Genomic DNA, 24441 nt, shown 5'->3' with positions numbered 1-24441 from the left:
AGCACAACATCTGCACGCCTCGACTTGATGCCTGCATGTTCCTCCTCTGTTTTTGTCTGTGTGACTCAGCTAAAGTGAGAAGTATTTATCACTTTCTGTGGACAGAAGGTCTTCGTGAATATTCATACGCTCGTGATTTGTGCATCATCGGTCCTTCCTCCCCACTGTGTTACACGCAAAAGCAGCTCTGCGAGAACAAGAGGCGACACGTTTAATGCATCTACCCTGTCCTGCTGTGTTTATGTTAACTCTTAATCAGCGCACTGGAATATCAATTAAAGTTGATTATTTATGATGCGCCTAATGAAGTTCTGCCAATTTAAGCTTGGTGTTGTGGCTCCGCAAGTGGAGCACTCACCGCCTTAATCATTCCCGCGCTTCCCTTCTTATTCCTCTCCTTCTTCTTCTTCTCCCGGTGCAAGATGGTAAAAGATACGGAGGGTGGGAGGAAGATTGCACCGCTGACACGCACACCTCAGAAAGGCCATAGTGCTTCTGCTGAGCTCTGTGAAGTATGAAATTAATTCACTGGTGTTGCTGCTTTCTTGAAGAATGTGCAGATGTAGCCACAGTGGGAGCCCCCACATTGTGCACTGTTGCTCCACCCGCCCAGAGGATTTAGTTTTGGAAAATCATGAAATTCCCCTTCAATGTATGAATTGTGGGAGATAAAGGGTAGAGGTGGAGGAGAAGGAGGAAGCACCAAATTGACACATCTGTGGAGCTCTGCTCCAGCTGTTGGCTATCTTAACATTACATAAAGAATCAAACTTTAATGTGGCAAAGAATGCAGAACAGGGCATTAAAAATAAATCAAAATGCTTGACATGCACTTTGCTATCTGCAACATCTCTATGGGCTCAAAATGTGGTCATAAATATTTTGTACTTGTAAAAAAGATTTGTATGTGTAAAAAAGATTTGTGTGTGCGTAAAAAAGATTTGTATGTGTAAAAAAGATTTGTGTGTGCGTAAAAAAGATTTGTGTGTGGACTTAGAAAAAAACCCCCTGCAAGTTACAAGTATGGATTTTTGACCCTATTTTTCTTCCCTTCATCTGATTGGTCAATGTCATGTCAATCACAAATGTAACAATCCAATCAGAGAACAGATGTATGGGCTCAAAATGTGGTCATAAATATTTTGTACTTGTAAAAAAGATTTGTATGTGTAAAAAAGATTTGTGTGTGCGTAAAAAAGATTTGTATGTGTAAAAAAGATTTGTGTGTGCGTAAAAAAGATTTGTGTGTGGACTTAGAAAAAAAAACCCTGCAAGTTACAAGTATGGATTTTTGACCCTATTTTTCTTCCCTTCATCTGATTGGTCAATGTCATGTCAATCACAAATGTAACAATCCAATCAGAGAACAGATGGGTTTGGCTGTCGAGGGGCGCTTTTTTTGAACTGCAGGTCTTTGAAGGGAATAAATGCCCTTTTACATGCAAACCCAGCGTTTTCCTTCATCACCACGAAGGAAAACAGTCTGTGGTTGTCCGAGTTTGGTGATTTTTATGTCACAGGTCTACGTGTTTAATACAGGGACTTCCACAGCCTTTTCAACAGCGCTGCGGACCGCGGGGTGGGGGCGGGCAGTGTTTTGGAAATGACAGTCTTCATTACAAAGCTTTCTTCGTTATGAATTAGCATACATGTTTTTATTGAACATTTGAAGAACTAGCAAAAAAAACAAACTCTTGTAGAGGACATAAAGTCAGAGATAGAAAAGACAAGGAGCAGGTGCATCTAGTACAGGTAGAGCAGCTGCAAAAACCCACAGAGCCCAGCAGCCAGCGTAACAAATTCTGGATCCTTTGCTTTTAGTTAGCATTAGCAGCGTATCCTGCATCCGATGTGAAAGGACTTTTATGCTGCGCACTGTGACTCACAGTAATGGTCCTGGGTCAGCCCTGACTTTGTGTTAAACTAATCCTAAAGTAATAATGTTATTTCTAACCACTGATATATCACAACTTTATCCTTTCAACAGCTACTGAAAGTTAGGGGACCTAGCTGCTATCGGATATTTATATAGCGATCCTCCAGCTTCAAACGGTATCACCCTTCAAGGACCTGCAGTTCAAAAAAGCGCCCCTCTGACAGCCTAACCCATCTGTTCTCTGATTGGATTGTTACATGTGTGATTGACATGACATTGACCAATCAGATGAAGGGTAGAAAAATAGGGTCAAAAATCCGTACTTGTAACTTGCAGGGGTTTTTTTTCTAAGTCCACACACAAATCTTTTTTACACATACAAATCTTTTTTACGCACACACAAATCTTTTTTACACATACAAATCTTTTTTACGCACACACAAATTCTTTTTACACATACAAATCTTTTTTACACATACAAATCTTTTTTACGCACACACAAATCTTTTTTACACATACAAATCTTTTTTACGCACACACAAATCTTTTTTACACATACAAATCTTTTTTACAAGTACAAAATATTTATGACCACATTTTGAGCCCATACAGATGGGTTTGGCTGTCGAGGGGCGCTTTTTTTGAACTGCAGGTCTTTGAAGGGAATAAATGCCCTTTTACATGCAAACCCAGCGTTTTCCTTCATCACCACGAAGGAAAACAGTCTGTGGTTGTCCGAGTTTGGTGATTTTTATGTCACAGGTCTACGTGTTTAATACAGGGACTTCCACAGCCTTTTCAACAGCGCTGCGGACCGCGGGGTGGGGGCGGGCAGTGTTTTGGAAATGACAGTCTTCATTACAAAGCTTTCTTCGTTATGAATTAGCATACATGTTTTTATTGAACATTTGAAGAACTAGCAAAAAAAACAAACTCTTGTAGAGGACATAAAGTCAGAGATAGAAAAGACAAGGAGCAGGTGCATCTAGTACAGGTAGAGCAGCTGCAAAAACCCACAGAGCCCAGCAGCCAGCGTAACAAATTCTGGATCCTTTGCTTTTAGTTAGCATTAGCAGCGTATCCTGCATCCGATGTGAAAGGACTTTTATGCTGCGCACTGTGACTCACAGTAATGGTCCTGGGTCAGCCCTGACTTTGTGTTAAACTAATCCTAAAGTAATAATGTTATTTCTAACCACTGATATATCACAACTTTATCCTTTCAACAGCTACTGAAAGTTAGGGGACCTAGCTGCTATCGGATATTTATATAGCGATCCTCCAGCTTCAAACGGTATCACCCTTCAAGGACCTGCAGTTCAAAAAAGCGCCCCTCTGACAGCCTAACCCATCTGTTCTCTGATTGGATTGTTACATGTGTGATTGACATGACATTGACCAATCAGATGAAGGGTAGAAAAATAGGGTCAAAAATCCGTACTTGTAACTTGCAGGGGTTTTTTTTCTAAGTCCACACACAAATCTTTTTTACACATACAAATCTTTTTTACGCACACACAAATCTTTTTTACACATACAAATCTTTTTTACGCACACACAAATTCTTTTTACACATACAAATCTTTTTTACACATACAAATCTTTTTTACGCACACACAAATCTTTTTTACACATACAAATCTTTTTTACGCACACACAAATTCTTTTTACACATACAAATCTTTTTTACACATACAAATCTTTTTTACGCACACACAAATCTTTTTTACACATACAAATCTTTTTTACGCACACACAAATCTTTTTTACACATACAAATCTTTTTTACAAGTACAAAATATTTATGACCACATTTTGAGCCCATACATCTCTGCTAAACTAACAGCTTAAAGGAATACAGCCGAGTCCATGTATGTAAACATGGAAATGAGGAAAGTTTTAGGATTTAGATCCAGAGCAGGATGATGATCAACGGTGAGCACGCCATCTTTACAAAATGATGTCAGTGAAAATGAAAGGAGGATGTGTCCATGAGGTCTCAGAGGATTGCTTCTAAACCACTTCTGAGGAGAAAACAAGCAAATTTCACAGCATTTCATGGAGGATAGTGGAGAAAAGTCTTCTTTACCGATAAATTAAACTTAGAGATTAGTGTCAGTGTGATAAAGGTGTATGTAGGGAGACTAACAGGAGATACTGCAGTGGATTAAACCCTCAGTAACCAGTGTTGGGCAAGTTACTTTGAAAAAGTAATTAATTATAGTTACTAGTTACTTCTTCAGAAAAAGTAAATGAGTTAATTACTTGAAAAGTAACTCAGTTACTAATTACTTTTAGAATCTTGTAACTATTGCGTTACTTTAAAAAAATGTTTAACCCTCTGGAGTCCAGGGTATAATTGGCCATTTTTAACTACTTTTGAATTGTACCTCTATATTTCACCCTTAAAAACTATTTCCTTTGCCTTGTTTGGTATCATCCTTTTCAGCACAACCTCACGTGTCTGAATTTAAAGTTATGTTTTCATTTTGACATACTGTATTAACACAATTGATCTAAAATCAGACAAAAAACATAAAATCCGAGTAGAAAAAGTTATATTTTTTACTGTAACAACCATAAACATGTTTATTGAATCATATTTTATAACTTTAAATGCAAATATAAATTGTCAATTTTAAAATCATAAGCACACAAAGTTATTTGCAGCCATTTACCTTTTACCCTCTTGTTTCTTTTTTCAGGTGTTCTGCATTAAATAAGTAACACAAATTATTTGTGCCACTCCAAAAGAAATAATTTCTGTCCACTATAAAGGAAACATCACAGCCTGATACCTGCAGGTCTGACAGCAGCAGGTGTATCACTCCTGTTTCTACCTGGAGACAGCAGTCGCCTCATTGTTCTGACAACACAAAACTATCCACAACACTACACGCTAACTACACAAGACAACACATTAACTACACACTCCAAACACGCTAAACATCACAAATCTCTCACATCTCCAAACTTGCTCTCTCTCTTTTTCTGCTCTCTCTCTCTCTCTCTCTCTCTTTTTCTGCTCTCTCTCTCTCTCTCTCTCTCTTTCTCTTTTTCTGCTCTCTCTCTCTCTCTCCATCACTCCTAAAACTTCCCCCTCTTCCTAAACAACCAAATGTCATGTCGCTATATCATTTTTTGATTGGTCGACATGGTGCATTTTTCCACCAACACCAACAGGCTGTTTTTTGTTTTGTTTTTTTATTTTTTGCTCATAAGCAGAGAGGTCTCGCTGCGCTGTCCTTAGACAGTAAACGTGACTAAACTATTGAGGAAAAAACGTCGCGTATATATTATTTATCATGACTTTGGTTTTACGTGGCCTATCAACACAGTTTATAAACTGGTATATATCACCTTGTTGCTTTGTCATCTTGAAGTGGTCATGTGATTGGCTTACCACGACTACTTTATTCATCGTCAGTCAAACAGCAGCACTCATGCGATTGTTTTGCTCCCTGAGCTCCAGGTGTTGTGGGAAAAAGTGATCGTGGGGAAGAAAGTGATTGCGGTAAACTGAAGACGGCTTCAACCATCTGTTTGTTGAAAAGTAGTAACGCCACGGCACTGCATTTTCTTGTTAGTAACGAAAAGGGCGTTGTAACGATAGAAATAGTAATTAGTTAGATTACTCGTTACTGAAAAAAGTAACGCAATTAGTAACGCTGTTACTTGTAACGCTGTTATTCCCATCACTCCCAGTAACACATGTGCCTGACCAAGGAGAAGCTGCACTTCAGAGACATGCTCAATCCTTTGATCTGCATCTTTATGGACAAGTAAAAGATTCCTGACAGGAGAGAAGCCTCCCGGAGCAATGTCCGATGATGGGATAACAGTTATAAAATGGAATCCATTCAGCTCAAGTGATGACGCTTTTAAAGGAAAAATGGGAAGAAAAAATAAAAGTTTTGTATATTTTCCAGTGATTTAACATGCCAATCAAATTCTAAAGCCAGTTATCAGTTGTAATGAAAGAAATACTCATAAAATAAGGAACCTTAATGTACATTTACTGGTATAATAATGAATTGTGTCCTGATAGATTCAACTGGATACAGGGATAGAGGGAGTCTTCTTCACACAAAGGTTAGCCTTGGAGTTCCACAGGGTTCAGTGCTGGGACCACTGCTGTTTACATTAAACATGCTTCCCTTGGGTAATGTTATTTGGGGGAAAAAAGCTGCACGTCTTACGAGTCACAGAGGCCTCTAATTCCTATTTTTCCAATTTTCCTCTACTTTTCTATTTCTAAATTCAGACAAACTGAGATTTTTGTATGTGGCTTTTAAAATCGTACAAACATGGTGTCTGGATGGCATTACCTTGGCCTCCAGTAACACTGTGAGGAATCTTGGAGTCCAGGATATGTCCATCAACACACGCATTAAACAAATATGTAGGACCGCTTTCTTCCATCTGATCAACATTGCTAAAATTAGAAACATCCTGTCTCCGAGTGATGCTGAAAATCTAGTTTTGTATGTTTGTTTCTTCCACACTGAGCTTTTATTTTATTTTTTTGTTCCATCCACCTATTGTGCAAATAATTAAAGAATGCATGTAAGTGTTGGACTTGGAACTTCAGTGTGGTTCTTGAATTTAGAACCTAGATGTGTTAGACTTAATGTGATTACAGTTTGGGAAATGTTACACCCAAGACTGCTTATACCTCACTTTCACTCCCAGCACCAGGCTAATGGGTTGGAAATGGAGTGAAAGTGGGTACAGAGAGGATACAGACTGGAGACAGACACGACAACAACACGATCTCCCATTGACTCCTATATCCAAATTTGCATTATCAGTTAACCAGGAAGCGTGTCTGTGGACTGTGGAGACCATGCAGACTCCACACCAAGGTTATAATAGTTAATTAACATGAAACTAGAAAACTAAAGCTAAACGTGAGAGAATCTTTTTAATTACCTGAAATAAAAGTTAAATGAAATGTAAGAAAACAGTAAAAGTAACAAAAAAATATTTTACACTAAGCTAAAATTTGTCAACATGGCCTGCATGAAGATGCTTTGGTGCACTTGTTTCAAAACTATAAGAGCTCACTTTGCAAAATCAACACTTTATGCCGTTTTTTTCCTCCAGCCATGTCCAGTATATGTTCAAGCCTGTCTTATGTTTTTGCATGCAGCTGCCTGCCCCTGTATGTCATTTTTGCATTGTAGCACCTTCTAATATGTGTCAAATGGACATCTTGGAGTCTGACTAGCACGAGGAGCAACCTTACACAGTATATTATACAATGAACTTCAAGGTTTTTTAGAAGCAGCTAAATTTCCTTAGTGACAAAAGTTCAGTAATTTGTATCTGGATGTTGCACTGAACCCTCCCATCACTCTCTTTTGTCTCCATTCAGGTTTTGATGTCTCCAGCCACAGCAGCGAGGACCAGGAGAGGTGGATCGGAAGGAGGCTGCTGCAGGACACGGACAACAACAGCAGCGAGGAGACAGATTTACAAAAAGGAACAAAGAACTGCACTCCTCCAGGTAAGACAAGATGAAAGAAAGAGGACACCCAAGTGCGCTCCCCCCTCCCTCTCTCCCCACTTTCTTCTTCCCCAGAACAAAGAGAGGGAGACCAAACCATCCTCACCACTCCCTGTCCCTTCTGCCCACCCCCACATTTTGACTTCCTAATGTGGGGTAACCCAAATTGTGAGGTCAGATGATTTCCCACGAGCGCACGCAGCAGCAGGCGGTGACATTCTGGCTGCCTCAGCGGTTTTCACACTCAGCCTTCGTCACATTTTTTTAGGATCCTGCAGATTTCATTCTCACTCCCTGCACCTAGCTTCCCCTCTCTGTCTCACACCGACTCTCTGTCATTCTTTCCCTTCTTTTTCCCCTCACATTTTTTTTTCCTGGCAGATTTTAAAAGGCAGAAAAAAAAACCCTGTTTCCACGGCAACCTTTTTGTCCCGTCATCGTCGAACATGTGAGGATGCTTCGTTTGTGAAGTTTCAAGTCACTTTTGCAAGGCTAGAAATCAGCCACTTGTAATTAGTTTTTCGGCATCACATTAAACTGATTGGAGAAACTAAAGTAGCTGAAAAACTGCAGTTCCTCTAATGGCCACTTGAGGCCGACTCTAACAGTGGGTCAGTCCCCATAGACCCCACATGTTAAAATCCTCCTTTACAGCAGCTTTGAGTTGCCACTTTGTGACAGCTGTATCTCACCTATTTAAGACCACAATGAACCCGTGCGTAGATGTTGTTGACACAGACAGCTGGGGGCCATCTTCTACACTTCAACTCTGCTTTTTGGAGTTACTGAAGAGGGTTTGTGATGTTGGTGCCTTTTAGATATTTATTAACATGACAAGTAAAATGGCTTTTTGTGCAGTGCAGACTGTCCAAGAAGTCTGTGATCCTGTTTTGATGAGTGAAATTCTACTATTTTAATTGTCCATTAGCAGGTATCTGTGTGATTCACATATACGCTCTATGGACAAGTCGACAGCTTTCATGCAAACTATGTGTGACCATGACAACCTGCTAGTGACTAAGGACTAATCACAAGGAGGGTGTTGGTATGACACTGTATACCTCCTTGCAACCAATTTCATGTTAGAGCCTGGCAGCAACCTCCAGCAACTGGTCAGGTGATACACATGTTTCTCTAGTGGCCGGTGGTTTCCAGGGGGTCCCTGACCAGTCTCTAGGACTGTGTAACGGGACCTTAACACTTAATAATAATTTATCCTTTTTTACCATAGAGGGGATAAATATTTCTATATCTAAGCTAAAGAATTAAAGCTAAAAGTTTGAGGCATGGAAACATTGACGAAAGGTGAATGGTGACACAGATGGCAGTAGCTGCTAGCTGTCTGCTAGGTTTTACCTCAGCTACTTGGAGTCACCGAACCAGATCTGTGGACTGTGTTTGTGCTGTTGGTGCCTTTTGAATCATTTTGCAGGAATGTGGCTTCCTGTCGGGTTAGTTATATCAGAAATATGTTCTCTAACGAGGCTAGCAATTAGACTGTTTTTATCCAACAAACTGTCTAATGAAGCGTGCAACACTGCAGCATCCAGCATGCTAAAAATGGGAATTTGACTACAGCCATCTTTCATATACAGTCTGTGGGTGTAATGCATCCTTAGGCAACCTTGTAGTCTCACCATCAGCTTCTCTGTTGCTATTTTTAAAAGTAAATGGACTGAAATGAGACGTTCGGTGCTGCTATAAGTGATGTGGAGAAAGGTGACATTTGTCTCTTACCTTGAGCGGAGACGATTGTCCTCCCTTCAGAGGGTGAGGCGGTCCTTGGTGAGCTCGTTAAGCAAAATGGCCATCATCAATCTCCTTTCTCACCCTCTCAAGGTCGTCACTGTCATCTATAAAGAGAGCCGAGGTCAAGGTTCAACTTATTCCCTTCTCCTGCTGATTATACTGTAGCTGTTCTCCTCTCTCTGCTAAATTTAAAGCTCACGCTCCGGTGGCTTCAGCCCCCAGATTCCTCCTGAGGACAGCAAGGTTTTTGCTAAATAACCTCTATTTTATGAAAGTCTTGCGCCATTCTAGTCATTTCTGCTTGAATCTGGATTAAGGCACATTTGGCGTACTCGTATGAGAACTTGTTGAGTCATCCTACATCTGACCTCTGAGTGGAAATTGTTGGCGTGTTTTTGAAAAGTGCAGGATGTGTAGAAGAAGTAGAGAAAGCAGTACATGTTTGTATTTTATGATGTATTTTATGTAGATCAGTGACATAGTAAGTAGGGATATGAAGGAGACTTATTTAGTACGCTGTCATGGATGAAGCTGTAGTTTGTGTCCAATCGCAGACCTGCTATTATTGTTCACTGTAGTGAATCATAAGGAATCTCCAAAGAGGACACACCATGTTATTAGCGGTGGGGCGTCGTGCTGTACCTGTGATGTATGTGAAAATAGTCCGCTGAAGGATAAGACGTCTGGCGAATGGCCTCAAGAGTTCACGAGGCTAGCAGTTCATGGTTGCATTAGCATGAAAAACCAGAATCTTCGCCAACTATCGGTGGTCAATTCACACTCTAGGAAATGAAAGCAGCACGTTTTGATGAATAGAAGAATGCAGACTGATGTTAGCCACTTCTGGCACTTATAAATCTGTTACATTAGAAAATTGTTCTGCAGCCCAGATGTGGCTGCTACAACACACCTGACATCTGGCCCATGTTGGGTGGACCTGTGGATGAGGTAAGCCAGCCAGACACATGACTCAAAGTAGTCTGTAAAGGCCCATAGATAAGTATAACTAACTATATCTGCAGGCAGTGCTTGGGCCAAAAAGCCCATAGCTATCTTAGTACTAAGGAGGAGGTGATCACAACCACTCAAGATAATGTTTGTGATTCCAAGTGCCTATCAGAAGCAGATCATATACAGTAAATTACTGCTCACCTAGCATTCTGGTGGTGGTGGGGGGTAAACAGTCCCAGGAAACAGGATTTCAGTGCAGATGTGAGGTCTCTAATCAGTTCTTATACCAAGCACTTTCTTAAAATGCTTGGTACATCCTTCTCATTCCGTTGTTATACTCCACACCTGAGCCAGTCGTAATAGTGACAGAGCCCGGTCCAGGATCTGAACACAGCTTGATCTTAGTAAGGGGATGCGCCACATGAGTTAGGGTTAGTTAGTTAGCTTGAACATGTTGCCATAACTCCACCACCATGTCTCCCTTGACTGATCTCGACAGCCCTACCAAGGAGTTGAAGCAGCACTCCAGATGTTAGCAGGCCTTCCAAACTGGGAAATCTGTCTCATGTTGCTCACCCATTCTTTCTGCTGTTTGTCTTCTGATCCAGGAAGACCGTTTACCTTTCTGCTTTTCCTTCAGAACAAATATAGCACCATTAACGAAGAGACCCTAGCATTGCACTGTGCAGTATTTTGATTTGTACAGTGCTGCACACACCTCTTTTTCTTCACATTTCCTTGGAAAATATTAAATGAGTGCTGCACGCTGTGAACTCTCTTGGGCAGCTCTTGTAATTTCTGTTAGTAGTCTTCAGGAATAGTTCTCCGGGTTTCTTGAAATCTCTTCTTTGAATTCTTTATCTTCTGTCAGGATGATTCAACACAATAATGTTAATGTCCGGGCTCTGGGGAAGTTTTTTTCTGTTAGTGTGTTTGGGATCAATCAGCCAGCTTTCACCACATGTTGGTTCAGAATCGGACTTTTCTGTGTTCACAATTCCTTTAATTTTGAAAAGATCTCCAACATCACTGGCTGACATTCAGCCTCAAACGTGACAGAGCCTCCACCGTGTTTACAGACGCCTGTAGACGGTCACTGTTGTACCTCTCTCCTGACCAAATCTCACTCCACTGATTTTAAGTCTAGTTCTTATGTCATTTGGGATACCTCCGGCTTTTCTCCGTTTCCTTTCCTGAAAAATGACTTCTTGAAAGCCACCCTGTCATTGATGATTGATTTCTGATGAGTCTCTATTGAACAGTAGATGGATCAGTAGCTAGATTTGCTGCTATTTCTCCAGAAGATGGCTTTCAGATATTGTTGATCTGTAGTAGGTAGTTTTTAAACTTGATGCGTCTTCTTTTGTAGGCCACTTGTCCAATTAGACATTTTTTGTGATGTTTATGTGTGGACACAAAACTGATTCAATCCTCTGAAATCCTCTGAAAATGGTCAGGTACAAGGAGTTGAGTGAAAATGAGTGAAAAAGTAGACAATGTCTAAAGTAAAGATCTTCAGAAAGCTGAAAAACTATTGTTCAAGACCAGTTTAAGAAATAAAGAAAGTCTGGCTCCTTGGAATTAAAATATAAAGTTGTGAACGGGGGTGCAAAATACAGTATGTTAGCTCCTCTTTGCAACCTGTTGTTGTTTAACAGAGATTAGTGTGCTGCACCAACATTATCCCAAATTACAACTTAGACATCCATCTCACAAATGGTCAGGAAAATCTGGTTCCTGATAGGTTGGGCTCCACTAAAAACAGCCTGCTGTGGAAAATGGTTTACAGTTTCCAAGAAGTGAATTTAGACCCGTGTCAATGTGATGGAAATGCACTCAGTTCCTTGTCTCTGGGTAAAGTTCCTGTGGTGGAAACTGGGCTCTTCATAACTTGCATAGTCTCACATCAAAAGCAAAAATTTCAGCATTTCTGAGGATGAAAAGCAGCTGGTGTTTCCATCCATGTCATTGTGCAACTTTTAATTTACTATCGGGACTGGTTTTATTAACTTCCACTCAAACGGCTAATCGAGTGATCAGCTGGTTTCGTGTGGGATCGTGTAGCAGCTTGCACATGCATTTGTGCACAGCAGAGTGTGTGTGTGAGTTATTTCCACAGCTTGCCACAGTGTACAGCACAAGGCTGGCTGATGAGGAAGTATCCCAACATGAGCTCTGTGTTCTGGGAGGATGCAGCGCGGCAGAGGCACTGACTGATTGTTGCCTGAAATTAGAGACCTGCTGATCAAGTGCTCGAAAGATGATGGAGAGAGAGCGAGAGAGGCCCTCATTTGCTAATTTCCCCTTCCAGCCACACATGAAACAAGCTATCATACTCGTCATTACTTCTCTCTTCGTGATTTTAATTACGAGGACCCCGCTGCTTCTTTTTATTTCAGGCACTTGTTTATGCCTTCTTTCCATCACCACGCCATTTTTTAGTCAAGGGGAAAAAGAAAGGGAAGCACAGCCAGTGGCTGGTAGTAACGTTTGAGAATAATGTGTCACCTTTGGTAATTATTTCTTTGCCCATTTGATCTTTTTGGCCATGCTCTGAAAATATCAAGGAGAGTTTGCCTAGAAAATGTCTGTAGAGAGGTGGCTGTGTGTTTGCTGTGTAGGTGAGAACGAGCAGTCTTATTCAGAACGAGCCCTCTCTGTGCGGCTCCTGACCTTCCTTTTATCATGAAAAACAAGAGTGTTTCATTTTGGTGACTTTGCTGCCCAGATCCAGCCCTTCCATGCATGAATAATGACAGCCAGTCATTGCTGAGTCACTATTTGATTCAAACTAGTCTCAAACTTGCTTCTTGTTTTGGAGGAAGTATTTAATGGCCATGGACTGCATATAAAAGATGAGTTATTGCTTCCTGGTTTGAAAAGTACCTGAATACTTTCTCATGGCCAGCAGGGATCTATGGGAAACCAGGTTTACTGCTCACTCCAATCTGAGGGCCTCAGGAAACAATTTCCTGATGAGTTTCTGCTAGTCTCCCGTCTTACTGATTAAGATTTTTCGACCTCGTTCTCTTCACATTTGGTTTCCAAACATCACAACAACAAAAAAAGCTTAGCTCAATGCTGTAAGCAGGACCTTACTAACCAATGGCTTATATGGGGTTGTGAAGGTGGCAGTAGGGCTGGGTATCGTCACTGATTTCTAGAATCGATTCAATTCCGATTCACAAGGTCCCGAATCGATTCGATCCACGATTCGATTTAATTCGATTTGATTCGATTCGATTCTGGGAAATTTTGACAGTCAGAAATATTATAATTCAGATCAGTACATTTACATATTTTTGTATCTATTAAAAGGAAGCTGACACACGCAAGACTTTATCAAAGGTGTGAGCATCACAGCAGAGGCCTTTGTGTCAAAGTAGCTGAAGATAAAACACAGAAAAACATGAAGGTGATTTTCCTGTTCTGGGATTTTATAAAAATATTCTGCAGTACATCAAAAACGAAAGAAAACCATTAATCAACATATGAACATCACCTCTGAAGTTACAGCGGTTTTATTAGAGACACGGCTAAGCGTTTTGCATTTTGCTTAATTTTAAAAAGTTTAAATTTGTTCAATATTGAACGGCAGAAATTAGGTTTACTTTTCGGAAGTAAGTAAAAGGGGAAAAAAAACGTCGGCCGACAGCGCTGTAAACAACGGTAGACTTGTGTGTAACAAGCAAGCGAATAATGCAGAAAAGAGAGAGAGAGAGAGAGCTGTGCATGAAGTGTGATTTTTATCCTGAAAAGTCAGCAAAAGTCAGAGGGAATTCATGACGATGTTTATGTGAAGCGTGGTTTGGATCTTCTTTTGCTGCTGGTTCGGTCAATATTGTTTGGAGAGAGATAAAACTAACAGCCATATGATCAGCGCAAAAAGGGCGTAAACACACAGCGCGGACCCGCGGATCAGAATCAGCGAGCTGTCGGCTTTCAGCCCCGACCGTCAGCTGAGAAAAGCGACATCTAACTGATCCTGATCCGTCGGCGCTGTGTGTTTACGTCTTTGTGCAGAAGCCATGCACCTGCTCTCATTTACTGTCTTAGCTGTTTGGTGGTTGTTGAAATTTTGTGATCTTTCACCTGAGATTCTGGCATTTCGGGCAAAATAAATTAATATTAAAAAATCGATTCAGGATTTTAATGAATCGAGTTTACGTTATCCAAGCTAGAATCGATTTTAATCGATAAATCGATTATAAAAACCCACCCCTAGGTGGCAGTCAAAGCTGATGTCCAAACATCCCTCAGCCACTTTTTCCAGCTCTTCTAGGGCAACACAAAGACATTCCCAAACCAGCCGAGAAACATAATCTCTCCAGTGTGTCCTGGCATAGCGCTGAGAGGAGGCCCTGCCCGAAACACCTCATCTAAGAGGCGTTCATCCAGAAGACGTTTTGTTCAGATATCCAAACACCTCAATTGCCTCCTTTTGATGTTGATGAATATGGGTTCTACTCAGAGTCCTCCCAAATAACCAAAGCGTATTTCTTCTGCTTGTATCTCCACTCTATTTCTTTGGTAACAGCTCAAGAGCTTAGTTAAGGTTAGGAATGTGGACTGACCAGATTGACACCTTTTTCAAAACCTCAACATCTCAAGGATACTTGCGGGTGAGTGGGAGTTCAACTAGTCAACTAGTGTTTTGGGGTTACTGGAAATACTTTCTCACTTCACTTTTTTAACAGCTCATCCATCCGGATTTAAGTATTAAGTATGGGGTGTGGCTCCTCTGATTAAATATGGCTCGACATAGGCAGCTGTAGCCTCTACCATGGATAAGACCAGGCAGGATTGAAGGAGGTCTCCACTTAGAGACCATCGAGTACAAAGTGGCTGCATTTTACTTTGATGCCCCTACACCTATAGAGGAAAAGAAGAAAAGTCCACCTTAGAAGAAGTAAATGGGCAACGATTATCCGCAGTAAATCTGAAAAGATGTACGTTTTAAGCTCACGGCCACGAACCCGCACGCTCACATGCACTTCATCATGCAAAAACATCCCCACAGCTTTTCCTTCAGTTTGCAGCACATTGGCAAACAGATTGCTTAATGTAACCCCCCTGAGCATCTCTGTGTACAGTAGCATTGGCTGTGTGATTAGACAGAGCATCTGGGTACCCCGTACACGTGACTGCTCTCTCCAGGGGTCTTTCCCCGGTGGCTGTTATTAAAGTTCCTCTCCACTCAGCTCAGCTCAGCTTCAACGCAATGCTCCATTTTAGGAAAGGAGGTTGCTATAACTTAATCAGGGCTTCCCTGTGAGAAATGTGCTGTGTGTGTGTAGATGAACTGTTAAGAATAGTATTGATTAATGCGAGGGTGCTGGCCCTGGATTCAGCAGCGAGGAGGAGAGGGTGTGCTGTTTTGCTTAGCGTGTATGTTCACAGATGTGCACATACATACACAGGGGGCTGGAGGATGCCCTCACTTCACGTGGGCATCCTGCAGCTTCCTCCCCACGTGCCAGAGGTAACTGAGTAAGCATCACCACAACACAGCTGATGAATTAATCAAGGCAGAATCCAGTGATTTCTCCTTTAATGTCTAACAAAAGCCCTCCAATCAAAAGCAAAACTGACCCAAAGAGGAGTGATTTCCTCAGAGAAATCCATTGTTAAAATTACATTAATAACTGTGAGTGGGTTGCATATTAACAGTTGCAGATGGAGGCAAAGTTCTTTCATAACTGCCTAATGTGCAGATTGGGAAAGTCATCTTGTCTTGTTATTGCAGGAGCTCCGTGCTCGGGGGAATAAGACCAATCCATCACAGCAATTAGCTGAGCAGAAACTACCCTCCACATCAGCTCCTCCTGGTTCTCCCTCACTCTGCGTCTCCTGCACCTACAAAACTCATCCAACGTTACATTTCATGCTGTTTTCCTCTCACTTTGATTGTGTTCATCCGCTCGCCACGTGTGGAGGAAATCTTACTCCTGCTGAATTATAGAGCTCAGGTTGTCTGCCAGCAGCGAAAGCGACTTGACACACCTTTAAAGATTCATCCTGCTGGTTGTGACTGCGACTGAGCAATGTTGAGGCTGTTTCCTGAGCCACGAACATCCCTCTTTACTGTCGTGCTCCCAAAGCTCCCACGTAAAGTTTTGCTCTGAACAGCACACTGGGTGTACAAATAAACTTCTTACCGAGCTGTTGGTTCTTTGATATGCTTCAGTTGTTAAAGTTTGGGTATTTTGGATAAAAGCTAACAGAAAATAAGAAAAAGTCCTGGACTTGAATCCTGATGTTGTAGTTAAAGTGTTGCTGTTTTACATCCATAGGACGCCAGGAGATTTTTAAGGGTTTTTGGTGCTCTGGGGTAGATCCTGAAGTCACTGCGCATATTACAGATCTCATCTGGCCTATAAAAACCTTGGGATCCATCAAATATACCTGGAAATAGCAGCTGGAGGAAAGGATGTCAGGAATACCATGTTTAGCTGCTGTCGCTGTGGGACTATTGGGATGGATGGATGGAATTCCCTAATAAAGAAAGTACTTCTCCCTCATTTTAAATTGGTGTGACACTAACAAAGACTCGTGGTTTGCAGTAAATTTAAAAACTGACTTCTGTGGAGACAGTTTTGAAGCCAGGCGGCGTGTATGTGCCACACAGCAGCACCTAAAAGATTAAAAGAACAGAGAGTGTTTGATAAGGTGTTTGATTTGCTTTATGGGGATGAATATTTCAATCTGTCAGATTGCCTTTTCTGAGGATGAGCTCTTCACACAGAGATGCCAAGCGACCAGGAGGCTTTGATGATGACTGACAGATCCACGGCTCCCGAATGGTAGAGCTGGCAGTTTCAGCTCTACCAAGGGAAGCATTTGTAAACAGCTAAACTGAATTATTGTCCTACTGAAAGAAAGAGAAGTGATTACACGTAAACATAAATAACAGATGGATGTACAGCTGATTATAAAGTCCTGTCTGTTCATAGCTTTGAAACATCAGCCAGTGAAAACTGTATCTGGTTCCTTACATGTAAAATGCTGGAGATTAACTGCTGATTGAAAGGACGTGTGTGTGTGTGTGTCATATCTCCATGTGGCCCAAAAATTGGAAGTTTATTATACTTATGGGGACCAAAATCCTGGTCCCCATAAGTTTGAAGACATTTTTGAGACTCAAAATGTGGCTTTAGTGACGGGGTTACACGTGGTTATGGTTAGGCTTAGAGTAGGGGTTAGGGTTAGGCATTCATTTTTGATGGTTAGGTTTAGGGAAAAAACAGGACATCAGAATATATCGTCAGAAATAAATACATCATTAAAATCATAAGTGTCGACATCATCAGATAAAAGGCTGATGTGCTGCCTCGGACCTTCGTATGGTTACTTGAAAAAGCCTGAACAAGAGTTTAAACAAAGTAAAGTTGTAAAACAGTTCTACCTAAGTCATAGTACAAATGTACTTTTACTATACTATGTACTATATAGTATTATCTACTATACTGTGATCCAAAACCCCCAAATCGCATATACTTAATATACAACTATACATGCATCTAAAGCATAAATAATTCTGATGCACAATCATATAAATATACTGTTTGTTCAATTGGTTAAAATGAATTTATATAAATGACTGTTGCAGCTCAAGATGATCGTAATCAAGGAGATGCTGCTAACTATAAATAATAATACAGTGTGTTATATTTTTGGATTGATATTTTTAAAATCTACAAAGTAACAAGGAAAGTAGTAAAAAGCAGAATAACATAGAGCAGTAAATGTAGTGAGTTTAAAAGGTCCTATCGCTGCTCTTTCAGGCTTTTGTGACCAAGCCTGAAGTCATTGTGGACCAAGATGAAATATTTTTAACTTGCACAGATGCAGATTGACATCATGTGGCACCAATTCAGTGAAAAAAAGTCTTTGCATAGACTTTGAATGTAAATGTGTTGCACAGAAACTTCACGTCACATTTGTGGTGAATGCACACCAAAGACCCTGCCTTTATTTAGTCTTTCTGGGACTGAAACACAATGAATGAATGATATTTAATGTAAAGGCAGGACTGTAAGGAGCTTGGAAAGAGAACCGACTCTACTTCTTTGAGTTTCTTAAAGACTTTTCATCAGAGAAGCTTCTTCAGTTCTAAAACCAAATGCTGGAGAGTCCCAGGTGTTTAAACCTTAGTGGGAGTTGTCCCTTCACACCAACGACTGTATCTCATCACGTCAGCCAAGGTGTGAAAACCTCAGCAGAGGTTTTGGGTGAAACCTTGCCTCAACCTATAAGGTGATGTATTGTGTCGTAAGCTCCGCCCTCTGTTCAAGGATGGTTGTTCACAGCGGACATAGATGGCCTCTTTCAGTCCTCTTTCAAGCCATCTGTATTATCCATCCAAAATGTGAACATTGGCATCCTGGAAAGAGTGACCTTTATCCTTCAGATGCAGATGCAAAGGTCGCTCTCTTGAGAATGCCAATGTTCAGATTTTAGACGGAGAAGACAGACGGTTTGAAAGAGGACAGAAAGAGGGTGATTTTCAAACTGAGCATCAGAATGGGAAAGAAAGGTGATTTAACTGGATTGCTGTGGTTGTTGGTGCCAGACAAGCTGGTCAGTATTTCATAAACTGCTGATCTGGGGTTTTCTTGCAGAACCATCTCTATGATTTTCAGATAATCGTCCAAAGAAGAGAAAGTATCCTCTTTTTTTTTTCTTTTTTTTTTTGAAGAGAAGAGAAGAGAAAGTGTCCAGTAGAATGGCCAAACCGATTCAAGCTGACATGAAAAGCAAAAGTAACACAATTCACACAGCACAAGACTGGAAAAAGGTTGCCTAAATAACAGTAAAGAGAATAAAGGAGCTATTGAAGCACGTTTCTAAATACTTAGAGAATTTGATGGCTTCCGTGCAGAAGCTTCTGGGTGGCTTCACTCAGTTAGAAACCCTCCAAAGCAAAGCTGACTAATTTGACCACAGCACATCTAATGCTTTCACTGTGTTTTTTTTAACTACTTGTGAAACTCTACCTGTTTTTATCGAAACCCGGAGCTCGTTTAAAAAACCACAAAGTCCACACAGAAGCGTCCTGGCAGGGTTCAGACCCTTGACCTGTTTCCTTTGAGACAACTGTGCCAACCACTGATCCACCGTGCTGCCTGTTGTGTTATTAAGGCAGAAATGTGCTATAAATTGAAGTAAAGGAGGTAAAACACCACGAGATGCCACATGTAAACTGACTTAAACGTCAATGAGATCAGGACTGCAGAGAGGTTCTGCCTGTCGAAGTGTCCAGCAGTTTACTGAAAACTGTCAAAAGCGATTTCCTTCACGCTTCCTCACAGGCGTGCAAGATGCATTTTGGTGTGAAGCAGTGAACTTGATCTGAGCTTTTGTTTGTTTACAACAAAAATTCCTCAGGGTACCTTTAATATTAGATAACATCTGCCTCCGATGGGAAATGAAGTGACACACATCTGTAATGCAAGACAGTCAATAAAGCAGAGTAATAAAAGAACCCCCAACCAACAGAATATTTACTGTACACTCAGCTGATTGTGCGGTTATGTTAATATACTGTCGAGAAAACCCGGGTGAGTCAGATTGTAATTAAAAATGAATAAAAAGTGTTAAAAAGATTCAAGAAGTGAAGGAAAAGTGCAGATGGTGTAAATGTGAAAGTTATTGGTCTCTAACTTTGGATGCAGTACTGTGTCGCCACAGATGTGAAAAGATTTTCTATTCAAAGCTAAGCTGCCCCCCTGCTGAGGTAATGGGAATGTGGGTACAATCTCCTCCTCCAGTCACTCATAAGAAAAATGTCAGCACAGAACTAAAACTCTTCAGATGTTGTTCTCGTGGTGCCTGCAGGTTTATCGAGAGAGGACGAGGGTTGTGGTGAAGCTGCAAACACGTGTCCCCTCTCCAGTGACTGATCACAGGAGTCAACCTGAATCTCAGAGTCTGTTGCCTTTCGTATGTACGTGTTGTCAGTTACTGTATGAGTGGAGTTTGAATCGCTGCTCTCATTCATCTGATCTAAATGCAGCAGTTTTGCCATTTTTGTTCCACAGAGATGAGTCACGAGGAGGTAAGCTCCAAACAGACTGAACCTAACCAGCTCGCTGGGCCGCCTGTGTTTCCATGGTGATATACACTGTTTAACAGTGAGTCACCGTCAGTATGCCCAAACTTTGCACCGTGTTTGCACGGATTGATCTCGTTGACGTGACATGAAGGGATGACGCTGGAATTGGCTATTTTAGAAACCGCAGGAACCAAAAACTTTCAGCTGGTGCCACCTCAGTGAAGAGATCTTCTGTGCCAGAGCTGATAATTGGCGCCTTCACAGAAACCGCCTTTGAGATTACACCATCATCTTGTGATTTCTTGTTTCATTTTTTTTTTGCATCAGCTTTATACAATACATACTGATAAAAAGTTTCAAGAGCACATCCATGAAATCACAAGCCTTTGTGGATTTCAATATGCCCACAGACAGTTTAAATGGTGGGCGGAGCCACTGTGACATCACCCATTGGTTTGTGAAATGCTGTTTCAAAACCGAGGAGGAGCAAAATCAGCTGATCTCAATGCCGGCCTATGTCAGCTGATGGCTCAGGTGATATGCTTTACCCTGCCTGCAGCTGCTGCACATCTGCAAACCACTTTGCAACCCTACACCCCCTCAGCTGTTCCTATTCATGCTGCTTCAGACTCAGTCAGAAATGTTCTCGCTGCTGGGACGAGCAGGTCCCAGAGCAGACCCACAAAGCCAAATATAAATTACTGCAGCCAATATTCTTTTGATTATAGTGGTCCTGACTGACTTGCAGCTTCATTTCAGCTGTGCTGGCATCGTTTCTAACCGTAATAACAGCTTTGTACTCGCCAAGTTAATCACTGAGATCTGAGAGGACAGTAACAACAAACAAACAAACACGAGCTGCTGGGTTTACTTCAAGAAATCATTTATTTCAGTCCAGTGCAGACTTTTTATCGTAAGGGATGATGGTACAGTGGTGATTTTTGCAGCAGATTAAAACTAAAAAGGTGATTTGTTTCCCAGCTTGTAAAACCTCTGATGTTTTTTTTAACTCTCGTCACTTCATGATGGGCTCTGATGAATTATTGCAAAGGGAACTTGTTTTTGTGTTTGATCCATCAGTTACCTGCTGAACTAAATCAGAGAGAGCCTGACGCAGCTTATCTTATTAATGCAGCAGAACCTCACTCGTGAGTGTGCGTTGTCTAGCTGAGTGATGCTGCATCACTGTTTGTTGAGCCTGATTTTTACTAATGCTCATATTATATTTCAGGATGTATTCCTTAATTGTAACAGCAGGTTTAAGGTGAGGATATTATCCCATCCTCAAGAAATACATCAACTTAAAACATAGCTGTAGCAGAATAGATATAGAGGCATTTGTTATTAATACAAAGATTTGTCATGCTCAGACCATGCATGCCTGTAATATAAGTGTGTGTCTGTGTTTGTGTGTGTAGATGTTTGTGGAGACACTGTGTTCATGCTATAAACAACGCAGCAAGGGACAAAAAGCAGGAGCCCTTAAATGTCACACATTACTCAGCACAATAGCCACGCTCACGACATGCGATGTGTCAGCCCACATCATCGTCGCCCACTGAGCATGTGCAGAACAGGCCCCAAGCTCTCCACGTGCGCTCGGCGTACACGCGGGATGTACGGGAGGATGAGCCCTTACGTGTCCCCATGGGTGGGAATGAAACTTTAATCGTTTGTTTCTTTATTTCGTTGTTTCGTGCCGCGATGCCTCTGCCTGTTGTCCTCGTGAGTGCGAGATTCCATTAGAGCAGGTGACAGCGACCGTCACTCCTCTTCGTCCTGTGTCATCATTACACTCTTCCCAACCTCAGTCAACTTAAACTCCCAGAATGCCTTGCTCCAAGTCATATGGTGCAGCAGCTAAAGTTAGGCAGCTATTTTAAGGATCTGTTTTGCATTTAAAAATGTTTTCTCGTTCTCACCCTTCCAGTTTTTTCTGTCACAACAGAGATGCAACGGTTAAAGGCACATTTCAGTGTTTTAGTGAGATCGAGCACACTGCTCTCCTACAGAGAGCTTCACAACCCTGAGCTGTTTGCATTTGAAAGAGATGACTGTGTTTACGCTACAGCTGAGCGGCTGTGCATTTCACAGTAAATATTAGCCCTTTTTTTTGTTTTTTTGTCAGACGATTGAGCCACGCATCAGTGATCTTATTCCCTTCAACTGAAAACAAATATGTGTTCACGCCAGCTGTGACATGGTTAGTTTTTCCCCCTCTTTTATTTAGAGATTTCTCCAAAGAATAGCTGAAAGACAAAGCTGATCAGATGGCATGTGTAGCAGTCTGTCTCCGCTCGCGGCGTGCTCCGTGTGGAGTATCTCGTGCAGGAGGCGGCACACAGGATGGCCACTCTCGCCAGCTGTGAATACACTGGACTGTTACCCTGAGCTATTCTCACATCAGCTCAATATCACATCACACAGATGATCTTTTTACGATTCTTGCAGTTTGAAGGGATGTTATACTGTCATTACTGTTATTATTTTACAACTTTTATTCTTCTGGCTGTTTGTAAAATATGAAATGTTTTAATGCCATTATAATAAAGATAGAAAATCACACAACTAAAGGATAAATTATCTGCTCTTAGGCTCTCCTAACAAATGCACTTTAAAAAATAACTCCAGTAGGACTTGACCTTTAAACTTTGTAGCACAAACGCTTCTTCCTTCATACATTTGTTTAACTGCTTATCTAATTCAGCCATAAAAGGCTAGCATGTATCCCAGCTGTCATAGCGTGAGAGGCTGGGTGCATCTGGGCAGGTCGACCACAGGGCTGACACAGTGAGAAAAGAAAAACGTTCTCACCTACAGCCAATCAACCCAGAGAACCCGGAGAGAACCCACACAGGCACCAGCAGAACATGCAAAGTCCACACAGAAAAGCCTCAGCTGGCAGGTTTGAGCCAAGATCCTTTTGCTGTGAGGCGACAGTGCAATGAAATCATTGTGTGCCTGTTATGCTTTTATTTTAGATGCATTTCCCTTTTTGTTTAACCAGAATAATACACCAGAATGAGGTCTCGTGCTGGGTTGAAAACGTCAGGGTACCAGTTTATACATTGGGAAAAACTGTACACCTGCTCTGCATCACGTGTTTTCTCATGACCACATTTATTTCCACTACGTTTTGCAGTCGTTGCAGGACTCTCTTGTGGGTTTTTTGTTCTTTTTTGCATTATTTCCTCTTCAGTGTGGTCAGTGCATGGGTGGTGCTTGTGTGTGTTTTGTCTTTGTTGCACAAAATGAAAGAAAGGTTCCCATGAAGAAGTTCTGACTGACTGATGATGGAATATGTATCATGTGATTGTTTGTTACCGTCTGGTATCGCTGTCAAATTTCCTCTTTATTCAGCATCATAACTTCTTGTTGTAACTCTTCTCTAATCATGTTCCTGTAAAGGTTGAGCCATCTTATCTTTGTTTGCAGATGTTAAGAGTTCATGTTTTTGTTCACTGTTCACTTTTTTTGTGGTTTTCAAATTGAGCAGAAATTTCTTGGGTTGTCAAAGTCAAGAATTCACATGATCATTTGTAAAGTATCGTGAATCCGTTTCTGATGAATCTGTCTGTATTCGTGAGTCATATTCTACAGGGGACTTTATTCAAGCAGTAATCACTCAAAGTAACCCCGTATAGGTGTGGCGGTCTCTCACGTTTCTTGAGCTGAATCATTCCCTGCTGATTGGCATTCTTGTGAAGTTTTGGGAAACAATGTTGAAGCGATCTCCCTCTATCAATTCAGAAGTCTCATGAATGTTTTTTGTGGCTGTTGTGGTCACGTTGAAACAGCCACACGCTGTCCTGGATTGTTCTGCATGGTTGAGGATGCGGTAGAGTCCCAGAAGTGCTGTTTGAGGTAACAATATGCACTACTTTAAAAACATAAACACATTCACACCAGAACAGCAAGTGCTGAGCTGAAAACAAGCCTAAAGCAAAGGTAAAAACCTACCAGCTCTACTCCAGCTTTACCCGTTTACTGAACCCAAACTGTGCACCTGCTCATCATCACAGTTTTATTTCATTTTTTTTAAACTGGCCACCTAATCTTTTAGTCAAACAGGAACAACTCAGTTTAGACTCCTTCTTCAGTCCTCACTGCAACTATAGGCCAGTGTGAGTCTTTACTCTACATACATGTGGCTAAGACCAAACACCTGTTGACTGGTTTACAGAGGAGGCCCCCGCACTCTGTCTGATTATAGTGAGTCTGTGGCAGTGCAGCAATATAAAAAGTCAAACCAGGGATTGTTCTTTCCAATGAGTCAGTGCTTTGATTTTCTATGACTCACTT

At 41.3% G+C, this 24441-nt stretch overlaps 1 protein-coding gene across 1 annotated transcript in view; it reads left to right on the top strand.

Moving 5' to 3' along the window:
* Positions 1-24441, top strand: part of LOC146668841 (sodium/potassium/calcium exchanger 3-like) — a 61936-nt gene that overhangs the window by 2005 nt on the left and 35490 nt on the right. The window contains exon 2 of the mRNA XM_085410898.1: positions 7254-7385. Coding sequence (XP_085267024.1) covers positions 7254-7385 — 132 coding nt within the window. The remainder of the gene's footprint in view (positions 1-7253; positions 7386-24441) is intronic.

Source organism: Rhamphochromis longiceps, linkage group LG6, assembly GCF_057381845.1.
Source record: "Rhamphochromis longiceps isolate RC_006_pf linkage group LG6, R_longiceps_female_GT1.1, whole genome shotgun sequence".
Taxonomy (NCBI): domain Eukaryota; kingdom Metazoa; phylum Chordata; class Actinopteri; order Cichliformes; family Cichlidae; genus Rhamphochromis; species Rhamphochromis longiceps.
The sequence above is the reverse complement of the archived record's forward strand: the minus strand, read 5'-3'. Positions and strand labels throughout refer to the sequence as shown.